The sequence below is a fragment of the Gymnogyps californianus genome, chromosome Z (genome assembly GCF_018139145.2).
Source record: "Gymnogyps californianus isolate 813 chromosome Z, ASM1813914v2, whole genome shotgun sequence".
NCBI lineage: Eukaryota > Metazoa > Chordata > Aves > Accipitriformes > Cathartidae > Gymnogyps > Gymnogyps californianus.
This window is the reverse complement of record NC_059500.1, coordinates 3,127,476-3,140,720: the sequence shown is the minus strand read 5'-3', so window position 1 is coordinate 3,140,720 and position 13,245 is coordinate 3,127,476. Positions and strand designations below refer to the sequence as shown.

Here is a 13,245-nt window from a genome sequence, read left to right as displayed (position 1 = left end):
TTCATTTGTAATTTGTCATGTCTGTTTTTCCAAAGGATTATATATTTTCACACATAGAATTAATTATGAATATTTTATATTCTGTATTAACAGCAAAGATTTAAACATAGCTAGTTACCAGATACAAGAATTTTTATGTATGTCACTTGTGGTACTCTGTCATTTCTCCCCCTGGGAGGCTATTATAATATATCGCCACTCTAAATCTGAAACTGATATCTTCCACAGATTTATTGGGACATCTTGGGACCCAATTCAGAAGAGGTTTTACCTGCCCTGAATAGTGACATTGGTGACCCTGTGAATGGATCGTTCTATTTTGGAGAAGGAGAAGGAGGTCTGAGAGCTATTAATCTACAGATCTATCCTCATGAAGAAGTTGAAGTTCAGGAGATCTTCATTATTAGACTGAGCCTTATGAAAGGTGAAACAGAAATAGATCCTAAGGCAAACAACATTACACTAATAGTAAGTCATTATTGCTTTTCTTTCTTCTGAGATCTCTGTTGATATTGGTATTTATCCTCCAAAGCTTTTAAAAATTAGTAATTACTGCATAGTTTGTCATTTGGCTTTTTTGTCCCTTGTACTACTTAGGTCCATTGTTAAAGCTTCACTTCTTAAAAGAGAAGGCAAAGAATCTGTCAGTAAAAATTGGTATATAAGCCCTGACCTGGCCCTCTTCTTTGCAGATTTCTGTGGTTCTCTTTGGAGAGAGCATGGATTGGGTCCTCATTTCTAAATGTCAGTTTGCTGTTCATCCATTCTTGACCTCTTCTTCTGCTCCAGCTTTCATATATAAGAGAAAGGAGAGAATCTGACTGTTGCAGAGCAAGAAAAATGCAAAAACATTTGTGGGAGAAGGCAGAGGGAGTTGTCAAAGACAAATTATTGCTCTAGGGATACTGCAACTAAGGAAATACTTATAAGGCTGTTTAAGAAGCCCACAAAAAAAAAAAATCTTTCCTAGAAACTGGATTTTTTTTTTTTTTCGGGTCTGTAGTGTGTTCATGGAATTAGCTCCTATTTCCACAGATGCCTCAATTTCTCCTTCAGGGACCCAGGTTTATTCCTTGGACTGGAATGTTCCACCCTGCACGCCAGTGAATTGGCTTCTCAGTAGGCACTGGTGTTACAACTCGGTTGTAAGTCAGTTCACCATGAATTCTTGTTGCGGCTAGTGATTAACGCAGATGGATGTGGATAAGCTCTATCCCAGAGGGCTGAGTTTGCAAAGTGATAATGTTAGAAGAGTTTCTGTACACTAGCCCAAGGTGCCTGAGCATTTCTGACTTTAATAGCAGAATATTCAGATACAAATAAAACAGACAGAAATAAAACTCTGTCCTTTTCTTCCTTGGATAGTGCTGAAAATCTGAAAAGGGGACATTCACACTTTCTCTGCTGTCTCTTAGTATCTTGTATCCACGGGATATGTTTTCCAAATCCTTTCACATTTACTTTACTCTCTGAACTGTGTTTAGACCATTTATAATTTACAAGTTGTTTAAAGCTGAGTGAGGCTCAACTCAGTGGACAGAATCATTGCAAGTGCCTGAACTTGTTTACATATAATGCTTTTATTAATCCAAGTCTGAGAACTTTCCATATTTATTGGCAACATCATATTTTGAGTCGTGTTCAAATTAGATCCTGCTTAAACTTATTTACGTATCATTGTAGGATTTTCTCACAAAAGAGCAAGTTACCCATAGATTTCATATAACAGTCTTGCTTTGTGTGCGTGTGTGTGTTTGTGTGTGTGTGTGCACACGGGCTTGATATCACTCCCTTCTCTTATCTTGATGGCCCTGTCTGCTGGTTTGTTTTTTTTCTGTTCTCTCAGTCTCAGTTCTAATTACTAATGTACTGTCGAATCTTCTTAAGAGGAGAAAACTCGGTAGGAAGAACTAATAGATATGTCCCCTGTAGCATCTAGCAGTGAGAATCTTAATGGTTTGAACAAGAATACAGCTCACCCTACATTTCTGATTTTTTCTTTGTTTGTTTACTTTTCTTACAGATACAGAAGTTTGGTGATCCCAATGGAATAGTACAGTTTACTCCTGAATCATTAACTGAGAATAACTATATAGAACCCTCAGCAGTGGAAGGGCCACAAAGTATTACACTGTTTGTCAGACGAATTCAAGGCACTCTGGGAAACATAACGGTATTCTCACTCTTTTCCTAATAAACAGTATAATCTGAAATCATCCTCAGTATCCATGTATGGAGGAATATTTTTTTCTGTGCCTTTCAATTGCTTGTTTCTCAAATTCATTTTTGAAATCTTGCCTTTTAGACTGAATTTAGCAAGGACTCAGCCCTAGTACTTGTGGTTTGGAGATTCAGATTCAGTCTCCTCTGGTCAGGAAAAAAAAAAGAAAAACAGTACTGCAGTGCTTCTCTCCCTTTCTCTCTCCCTCTCCCCCTGTGCTTTTGATGGGAGAACAGAACAGAGCATACTTACATAGTGAGCTTTCTTTGAGATCATCACAATTTGCTTTTTTCTAGGTATACTTAAAGGTAAGAATCAGACTGTTTTGAACCGTCACTCACATTGTTTTTAACCTAAAGTTGTTTGGAAGTCAACGTTTTAACACTTATTTGTTTAATTAAAAATAAATCAATTAATAAAAGCATCTGCTGTGTTTAATGGGAACTCTTCACCCCTTTCTGATGTGAGCAATCTTGGAAACAGGCAAAACAGCAAGGATATGTTGGTGTAAAAATAGAAATAATTTCAAAAAATTGTTCAGAGATTCCATATAGTTTTACATAAATCTTCTGAAGATGTCCAAAGGAAATCTTTACATTCATAGTACTGTTAGAGGAACAACACACCCTTTTGTCAGATAGTCTGTGTGCTTCTTTCTGTGCGTACCTAAACCAAATTTTATTTTACCCACTTAACACCAATCTGTTCCATATCCTATCTATACTGAATCCTGAATATGAAAGTTTCTGACTCTGTGGGTAATTTTGCTTTCGTTTTGTGCATTTTCCAAACTCATTTCAGGTTTACTGGGAAATACGTAGTGAGTCTGACATCACAGGTGACTTTCTTAGGACAGAGGGATCTGTTGTCATTGCTGACCAGGAGAGTACAGCTGAGATAATTATCTACCTGTTACCTGATGATGTTCCAGAACTGGATGAAAACTATGTGGTGCAGCTGATTTCAGTAGAAGGTGGAGCAGATTTAGACCAAGAGAAAAGAATTTCAAAGATCAATGTGTTTGCAAATGATGATCCTTATGGAGTGTTTGCCCTGTACTCTGAGCAGCAGTCAGTATTCGTAGAGGGAAACCTGGATCGGTATGTTCAGATTAATGTAACTCGGCATGCTGGGGCATTTGGAGAAGTGATCGTCGGTTACCATATCACGTCTCATCATGAAGAAGCGCTAATTGAACCTGAGAATGAGGTGGGATACCTCACAGTAAAAGATGGTGCCAGCTTCGGAGTGACAAGAGTGCCAATAAGCAACCAGGTCTGTATTATCCTTTTAGCTGCTATGATATCGATTGTTTCCATTTGCGTTCATCACAATACAAATGTTCTGGAATAATATACTAAACTCTCAATAGTATCCACTGTGAAAAAGCAGAAAAGAGAGTTTTACTATGATGAATTTCCTATTTATGGAATAGAACTGGGTTCAAATATCACATTTTCAGATAATTGCAAAATCACTGCTATGAGTATGTTCAAATATTCAGTGTTTCCTTTCATCATTGCTTTGTGTTACTATCAGTTCAATATTTTATTATTGTATGTATGCAAATATTTTCTCAAGTTTCCCTTTTGGATTGTAAATAGTGATCTGTCGGTGCTGACTCATGAAGCAGCAGATAAATTTACCTGCAGTTCTCTGTGTTCCCTGGTTGTTCGTTATTATTATTACAGTCTTACATCCACACTTACATCCTTTTACATCCATTTTACATCTTTTTAATCCTAAGGATTAAAATCAAGCTGAGGCCCACTGTGTTAGATACAATTTATTAAAATGGCAATAGTTGCTCTACAAACTCACATTCCAACAAACTGCTGGTAAATCACATTCACAGTATTGATGTTTTAGCTGTATTTCTTTTGAGAAACATAATCAACAAAACACTTGTCTTTTGAAAACACTACTTCTTGTATGCAAGTGGAACAAAATCTGCAGACTATTCTGCTACTTAATTCTTTGAACTGGTGGATATCATGTTTTTAGTGGAATTAAATTTTGACCTTTTTAATTAAATTCTCTCTCTCAAAGGCATTTATTTTACTGGGCTTGAATTTTACTCTGGAACTGATTAATGTAAGCCTGGTTAGGGGAAGTGCCAAGGATGTGCCTAAAATATTAGGAAAAGCACAGTCAGCTGTTCTGCTTATTCCTGAGGAAGCTGCCAATTCACAGGTCAGTAGACTGGCTGCAGTGTAACGTTTCTACCACAGAAGGAAGGTACACTTCATTACAAAAGATAGCTGCTGCAAGAATTCAATTGACTCCTTAAAGTTTTCATCATTGCAACCGATTTAATGACTGACAAGACTTTTCCAGTTATTACTTGTACTGCATATTATCTTTTCTCTGATACAAATTCTTACAGAAATGTTTTAAAACAGTTTGAAAATGTTTCTTCATCTTTAAAATTTAAATAGTGTAAATATTATGGTTAATTTATACTTTTGTTTACATGAAGTGGAAGTTCTGAGACTTAAAGGAAAATAACTAATTCTGGACAATGTTATTCCTTTAAGTATAGCAGCCCCGAAGTAGATAACAGCATGTATGCAGTATTATGTGCAAAAAGAGATGGAGGTCATTCTGGGTTTTAATGCAGTTGACAGTATATTTGGCTAATCACTGAGTGGGAAATTTTCCATTTGTCTACTTTGTATGAAAGTGAGAAAAGAGAATTTGCCTATTCTGATATGGTACATGTGCCACAGTTCCCTTTTGGTATGTCAGGCAAAGACAATACCATGCTGAGTTTTTATCTCTTAAATTTTATTGAAGTTTTTATTTAATGATTTTAATTGTCTTAAAGCACTGTTCTTTTAATTTGTAATTGAACTTAATTCAAACGGTCTCTCTGTAAGCATTGTTTACTACCATATATCTTTATCGTCACTTTTAGAATGTGCAAATTATGCTTTCAGTCCCATTTGCTGCTCAAAGAAAAAGAACAGTAGATCATACTAGCAAGAATAATTTTGTGAACAATGTCACGTGGCAACAATTTACTTTTCACTGGATACACAACTAGTAATTTATTTTAGACCTGTGTGTGTATATACAGTACTACAGCCATTGCCTGTGAGCATTAAGGGCAGATTGGTTTGTTTTTCTTTTGAACAACAGACACGGAATGCTATATTCAGTGTTTTCAGTACTGAAATGTCAGTCATACTGGTTCCTTTTCCCTCAGATCTAATTCTCAGAAATCTAATATTTAGAAGTACTGTTAAAGAGTTGTGAAGGAAGTATGTATATATATATACACACATGCATATATATATATGTACATACATACATCTATATGCACGCATAATTATTGTAAAATGCCTATTTTACAAAATATAGTATGCTTTCATATGTTATTGCCCATTTTTATTCCATTTTCTATAACAAAATCTACTATGTTTCCACAGGTTGGCTTTGAATCTGTGGTTTTACGACTTACAGACATTGTAGCAGGGACAGGCCAGGCTGTCATAACCAGAAAAGGAGTTTATGGCTCTGTAATAGTTAGCTGGATTTCAGGATACCCGCCAGACCTAATCACTGAATTTGCTCAGCCAGGCAATATTACTCCTCCATTTGGTAAGTACTTGTCTGAGGAAACAGCTATGAAAGTTTCATAAGTGATGATACCACCTTTCAGTTATTTGTACCTCTACGTGCTTCCTCTATTAATGAAGAGTCATTAGAATGAAACTGTATGGTCTAATTTTTATCTCTAAGGGATATGTTTATTTTATGAGCAAAAAAAGAATTAAGCTTCATAGATACATGTCTGGGAGGTAGGCACAATGCTATGCCCCTGAAGGACAGCTTTATATAGGAAAGACCCTTACCATGCAGATTTCTTCTTCCTAAATGGAGTGGAATTGTGATTAAAATCCCTATCTCAGCATATTCCCAGGTAAAAAGAGGATTCCTATTTAGTGATTTTGACTTGTGCTCCCTCTCACGCTCTCTTTTCCTTCAGGTACTGTTGTATTTTCCCATGGTGAGCAAAGTAAAGTAATTTCATTTCAGGCTACTCCAAGCCTAAATAAACGTGAGTCATTTGCCATCACTTTAACAGCAGTGCACAGCAATGTGTCTGGTGGGGCTCGCCTGAGGTAAGGATATTACTTATACTTTTGAGTCGCACAGATGTTGTAAGAATTATGACCTGCGTACAGGCATACACCTTATACAAATCCCTATTAAATTATAAGTAGCAAGTTGTAGTGCCGTCTTTGATAAATTTGTATGTCTTGTCTCAGGTGGAAACAAGCGTCAGTACTGCAGATCTGACCTGATCAGAATTGAGGCTTTTCTCCAATTCCAGTCTGCTTCATATCACTGGCATCCAAGGTGCCTAGAATGTGTCTAGAATGATGGACACAGTTAGGAAAATGAAGAACCAAGATCAACAGTTTTAGCCAGGAAGCTGAAGAATGAAAGCAACTCTAACAGTTTTCATTAGTGTCCCTAAAAATCTATATTTAGTAGATCTTAGATAACAAACGTTATTTAAAATAAATAAAATGAAACAAGAAATGCTCTGAAAATACCTAATTTCTATAAAAATCCCTTTTTATTCTTAAAAACAAGCCCATTACATTTAATGTAGCTTTCCATCTCAGCTAAGTTGTTATCTATTCTTCAAACTATTTTCTTTTCATTCTTTCTTACTCATTGATAGCTAAAAGTGGTGTAAAAAGAATGGACATAGAGTAACACTGCGTATGGAGAAAGGTATTGGCTTCACCATATTACACTTACACTGGCAAATCTGAAGGAAGTAAGGAACGAACTGGATGGCTAAACTCCTGAGACTGACCCCTTCTCCTAGGCTTGTCTGTCCTGTGGACTGGTGTCCTCAGAGCACCTATTTACCGTGTGAGTCAAATACCCTGAGTATACGAGAATGACCTTTCCTAGAAAACTTAAGACTACATCCCACAGGAGGTAAAGCTGACAATTACTTTGAAGAGGTTTTGGCTCCCTTAGTGGTGGAAAGGGTCTAGTTTGTTAACCAAAACCACTCGCTGTGATTGTAGTGCCATTTGGTAGCCTCTAGCGCTGAATAATGGGTCAGTTCCAGAGAGAAGTGTAAGAGCCAAGGTTTAGCAAAGAGTCTTAGTCTCTATGCTTGTTTTCTAATAAGAAGGGTCTATGTTTAATACGAACAAAGTAGAGCTTAAATGGATATTGATAATAGGGCTAATTAGTATGAATAATGTTGTGAGGGGGCAGTTAGTATTTCAAAGCCCCACTGTAAGTTTTAAAATAACTTCCCTTCCTTCTCTAGCTTCCTGGCTAAAGCTGTATATCTGCTAGCATCTGTCTGTTCCACAGTTTTCCCTTGGTACAGGAAGTTTGTTCAATAGTTAAAGCTGGTGTTACTCAGAGTGGCTGTATTGTAATATATCTCCCTCCATTGTGCCCACAATAGAAAGACATCATACTTTCCTTTGCCTCTCCATTTTCTCAGGAAGACCTAATTTTATTTATCCTTCACTCTGTATCCTGTGCTGATTCAGGATGCATTAAGCCTGTGGAGCGCTGTTCGATCCAATCATTGCAAAAACGTTTTTCAGGGAACCTCTTTACATCTTGCTTTGTATGGTTGCTATTTCTTCCCTCTACTGTTACACATTTTTTTAATCCACTTTCTTACAGCCATCATGGATTGTTCACTGGAGATTATTGGGTTTGGGTGTTTTACTTTTCATACTTCGTATTTCCTCTCTCAACTTCGATATCTTCTCTATTTCAGATCAGGATTTACGATAGCTGAAATTGAGCCAATGGGGATCTTCCAGTTTGCTCTTAACTCAAGATCTGTTTCAGTTGAAGAAGATGTTCAGGCAGTCACACTACATGTCCAAAGATTGTTTGGTTTTCAAAGTAATCTCACTAAATTGACATACCAGACCATTCCAGGAAGTGCCAAACCACTAGAGGACTTCATACCCATCTACAATGGACAGCTTATGTTTTTAGGATTTCAGACAAGTGCTGTGATAGAAATATCAATAATTGATGACACTGTGTCTGAAATGGAGGAATTTTTTTTTGTGAATTTGACTGCTGTGGAAATTTTGGGTGTTCAACATGTGAATCCTGCCTGGAGTCCACTTTTGAATCCAGCTTTCAGTGTTGCAACTGTTAATATCCTGGCTAATGATATTCTTCATGGAATACTAAGTTTGGGGCCAGAGTTTATTTATGTTGAAGAAGATGCAACCAACAGTACCACCAACACAGTGGTACTTCATATCAGAAGGACCAAGGGTTTTACTGGTGATATTGAAGTAACTGTTAAAACCTTTGGGGGAGTGAGTGCACAGAGTGGAGCAGATTCATATCCTTTTGGAAATGTTTATGGAAAATCAAACTTCACATGGGCAATGGAAGGAGAAGATTTTGAGGAACAGTCAGTCTCTCTGACTTTGCAGGATGGAGAAAGAGAAAACAAGGTGTCCATAAAAATTTTTGATGATGATGAGCCTGAAGGACCGGAATTGTTTTATGTTTTCCTCTCAAATCCTGAATGTGGAGCTCAGATTGTGGAAGGAAAGGATGAATATGGATTTGCTGCTTTTGCAACAGTAATTATTGCAGGTAATATTTTTCCCCCCCAGAAAATTAGTAAATACATCTGAATTAAATAACAGTAAATAACTGTATGTTCTCATAGTAATTTTCATGTAAAGACTGGAATTCTGTTTTATAATAAGCAGGGTATTCTGTTCCCAAATCTTGAGTCTTCCAGATCAGAGGAAGCATCTAATGCACCAAGCCCACCATGCATCCCTTAGCTGCATAGCTCAAAATACATTTATAGATGCTGCTTATCTCTGTTCTTGTCCTGTTTTACTTCATGAAGGGAAAAGGCTAAACTGGAGTGTTTTTCTTGCAGATGTGGTAGCATTGCAGGCTTTTTTGTTTTTCTTTGCCATTTTGTCACTTTTACATTGTATAGGGTTTGTACAAAGTATAAAAAACAGTTTCTGCTTTCGTTCTTTGATACTATGCAGTTCATATCTGCAGTGTAGTCATCCTCTGCTTCTGGGGATGGAGGATAGGAATGGGCTTACATGGACACCAGGGAAGGATTTTTCTTTCAGTCGCTGCACGCTACTGTGAGAATGTGATGTCAGAGCTCCAATTCCCCTTAGCTTTTAGATATCTATCAGACTTATCAATTGAATATAAACCAAGTTTAACCAAAATATAGATTAAGTTTTAGAAATAAGCTGGGAATTGGAACAGTTTAGGCTAATCAAGAAAATTATATGTAAGGTCCAACATATACTGGAAGTTTTGTGTATTTAGATAGCCTTAACAAAACAAGGTAGGTATTGAGAATCAGGATTAAACTGTGCTGTTGGATGAGCGTATGCAGCAACCAAAATTATGTATGCAAGAACAGACCATATAAAACATGTTCCCTTCATGTGCACCTTCTCTAGAATTCACCATGTAAGTAATCAGTTGCCTGTATGTGCAAGTTAACCGAAGAAGTATGTGCATAGGCACAGGTTGGAATTTGAACTTGTATTGAATCGCACAGAAGTGTATTAACATGCTCCAGAGTTACACCCTGAGTACAATGAGTACATAAAGTAAGCTCAGGAGACAACTTACTTACATTAAGGAGAAGGGTCAAAGCATGTATCTGAATTTAACTGTATAGATAGAAAGATACCACAGGTTAAATATTTGTGCACGTGCATAAGCAAACACACAGTTTCTGTTAATCTTCGGTATATATATTGACATTTAATAAGCACTGGGTTGGAAGTAGATTGCCCTTTCAATTGCAGAGTAAAGCCATCACTACCTGTTAGGAGAAATCCTTTAGAAGCAAGATTTAATGGGGCACTGTGAAGACATTAGTTTCCCCTCATTAATTCTGTTTTTTTTTCCTCCACTGCTGTTTTGCTGAAGTTATTTACATTCCCATGAGAACAATGCAGTATTTTGCAGCTCCTTAGTTCCACACACTGAATTAAAGATGCAGGAGAAAAGCTGATGTAACAATTTGGGAAGATGAATGGGTTCAACAACATTATGGGTGGGATGAATAAGAAAGCTAAAGTCATGTCCTTGGAAGCCCATCTTTATCCCATAACCTACTGTGGCAATGCTGTCCATCTAGGGGCATGCTGAGGGCCATTTCTGTTTAGAAAGAATATGTGTTAAAGGTTATGGTAAACACAAAATAATATAGCTGAAGTGCTGTCTCGTAAGGGCATTATAAGCAAGGCTTTTGACACTGTTGTACACTACTGTAACACCTACTCTCTTGAAGTCAAGGGACACAGAATTCAGTCAGTTTGCTGAATGCTGCTGAAAATACAAGCTTATGTGAATAGATGGTGCCAGGACTTTCGTAAGGAATTTACGTTCAAAAATACTTATTCTACCGGTTAAAATAAAATTTAGAAATGCCAACATTTCAAGTTCTAGGTAAGTACGGAGTGTAAATTAAGAATAGAAATATTAAAAAAAATTTTCTTGAGGCGTCCCCAAGTGGTACTTTGCAGCATGCTTTTGATACCTGGTTTTTATTTTCCTAGCAGTTGTCCATATTAAAATTATAATTTAGTCTCAGCTTAACTTTCTTGCTAATTACTTTCATGGACTGTTTCCTATATAGGAAGTGATCTCCAGAATGGCATTTTGGGATTCATTCCAGAAGTACAAAGCGGTCTTGCACTTGATGAAGACTCAGAAAACAGAGAGGTGCTGCTGATTGTCGCAAGGCAACCAAACAGGTGCAGGCAACAGCTGATTCGAGTGCTCTTCCCACATGCTTTAATAAGCTGTGTTGAATCGCAGAAGCTGCTGTTAGCGGAAGAGGTTATCGTAGAATTTTATAATAAATCTTTGCCTTTCAGCTCCTTTAATAACTTCCCAGAATTTGGCAAACGGGCTTTTAAATTTTGAATGTGATTAGGCCTGTCACTGTACTGTTCTAGGGCAGAAGCGGAAAAAACAAGTATTTTCCAACTTATACCGTAAGGCAGCAAGTGTGAAAGTTTTGTTTAAGGTAAAGTATTTGCACTGCTAAAGGTGTAACTCAAATTCTCATCTCCCTGTGTAATGTAAGTAGGTATGAATACCAAAATGACCAATTAAGAAGTTACCTGTCAGTACTATGCTTATGTCTTCCCTCACACAGATATTATGTTTTTTCTAATTAACACATATATACGTTGCACATTTATGTGTACTTTAAACAAATATGCTCAAGTACTCTAAGTTCCTTAAACTTATAGGAAAGACAAATTCTGCCTGGCTTTCCAGGCAAATGGTTACTACAGTATTAAGGAAAGTACTTGGGCACATCCCTGTCTTCCAAGCACCAGTGCCTCTTATTCAGCTAATCTCATGTCTTCTTAAACAAAAATTGAGAAGGATCTGGGTGACTGTAATTGCTTTATTTTCTTCCTGTGTTAGTTTTTGGTAATCTAAACAGATTTCAGAGGAAGGAATTTAAATAAAAAGAGAGAATTTTTCATCTTAAAGCAGTTTGTTCCCTAGTGATAAGTTCTGAATAATAACACAAAATGTATGTTACCTCTGTGGTTTAGGTTTCCTAAAGCAATAGTGCTCTCCTTCAGTACATGTATACTCTTTTGATTTGCATATAGGGCTTTTGAAGATGTGAAGATCTTTTGGCGTGTGACCTTTAATAAAACAGCTGTTGTCCTTCTAAAGGATGGCATGAACTTGGAGAACGAACTTGTATCTGTGCTGGGAGCCACTATTTGCATGGCAGGTCAAACAACGTGTAACATCTCCATTGAAATAAAACCTGATAATGTAAGTAATTATTGCTCATTTATGTACAGCACTATGATGTTGAATTGCAATTTATCAAGACAAAAAAACCCCTCGGATCCAGAGGAACTGATGCGCAGTTTGAAGATGGTAACTTGACATCTGCTCAGTTCCTCCACAAACACATGTTTATTTACAGGCTTGTACTACCTCCATTGTGACTGGTAAAAATTTGGGAAGGAGACGAGTATTTAGTTTGAAGAGTAAATTGCAGATCTCATATTTTTATAGAACAATGAGAAAAAAAGAATGGAGTTATTTCAGTGAGATGCATGTTCATATACTGGACTCTTATCCTTCACACAGTAAATTTTTCATCTATCAAAGCACTTCTTAGGGTGGTTTATGGAAAGCATATCCTGTAAGTAATAACATCTCATTCAACAAAAAAACTTTTATTGCAACTTATGCATAATTTTACATGCCTAAATCTAGCACAATGATCTGTGAAAACTCTACTCAATCATAAAGCTGCATAAGAATCTCTGAGTGTCTAAAAATCTGTTGCTTCGAATCCAATATTGTTGATTGGATGTTGCACATCCAGCTTGTGAGTAGCGAAGTTCAATTTAGCAGCCATCATCCACTAAAGCCATTTGGCGTTTGTCAGTTGGGTATGCCTAAGCCTAAGAGCCTTGAGAGGTCCAGCTGGCACTCAGAAATGCAGATGTCATTGAATTAACACAAAGCACAGCATTCAGTAATTTTTATCGAAAAGAGAAGGAAAAAAAAATTTTTGTGTGAACACCTAGTGGTTAGAGCAGTCCCTTAAGACGAGAACGATTAATGTTTGCCATTCTTTCAGAGTGGAGAGTTTCAAACTTCCCAAGAAATTATCCTAACAGCCAGGCTAGTGGCAAAGCTGAGATCTGGGGAACGGAAAAGGACAAGACGAGAACATTTCCACGTTTTTTCTGACTACTTTCTAGACAATCATACAAGATGTAGGATGTGGGAAATAGTGATTTCCCACTAGGGAACAGGGTGCAATCTCTTAGTTCAGTAAGAGGGCCATTTTCCTTCTTCATCTTCAGACGTTACTTTTACATTACAGAGCCAATGAATAAAATATATACGTGGGGCATAGGCTGCCTTGCTGAGTAAACTGGGGTTTTGAACCTGTTTAGTCCAAAGGAGTGATATCATTATTTAATGACAGCAGTGCAGCAGCTGCA

General features: G+C 37.0%; 1 protein-coding gene across 1 annotated transcript in view; it reads left to right on the top strand.

The window, feature by feature from the left end:
• ADGRV1 (adhesion G protein-coupled receptor V1) overlaps nucleotides 1-13,245 on the top strand; it is a 284,217-nt gene that overhangs the window by 98,038 nt on the left and 172,934 nt on the right. Inside the window, exons 69-77 of the mRNA XM_050912471.1 lie at nucleotides 229-468; nucleotides 2,024-2,173; nucleotides 3,023-3,496; nucleotides 4,271-4,414; nucleotides 5,653-5,824; nucleotides 6,213-6,348; nucleotides 7,995-8,842; nucleotides 10,884-11,001; nucleotides 11,881-12,052. Coding sequence (XP_050768428.1) covers nucleotides 229-468; nucleotides 2,024-2,173; nucleotides 3,023-3,496; nucleotides 4,271-4,414; nucleotides 5,653-5,824; nucleotides 6,213-6,348; nucleotides 7,995-8,842; nucleotides 10,884-11,001; nucleotides 11,881-12,052 — 2,454 coding nt within the window. The remainder of the gene's footprint in view (nucleotides 1-228; nucleotides 469-2,023; nucleotides 2,174-3,022; nucleotides 3,497-4,270; nucleotides 4,415-5,652; nucleotides 5,825-6,212; nucleotides 6,349-7,994; nucleotides 8,843-10,883; nucleotides 11,002-11,880; nucleotides 12,053-13,245) is intronic.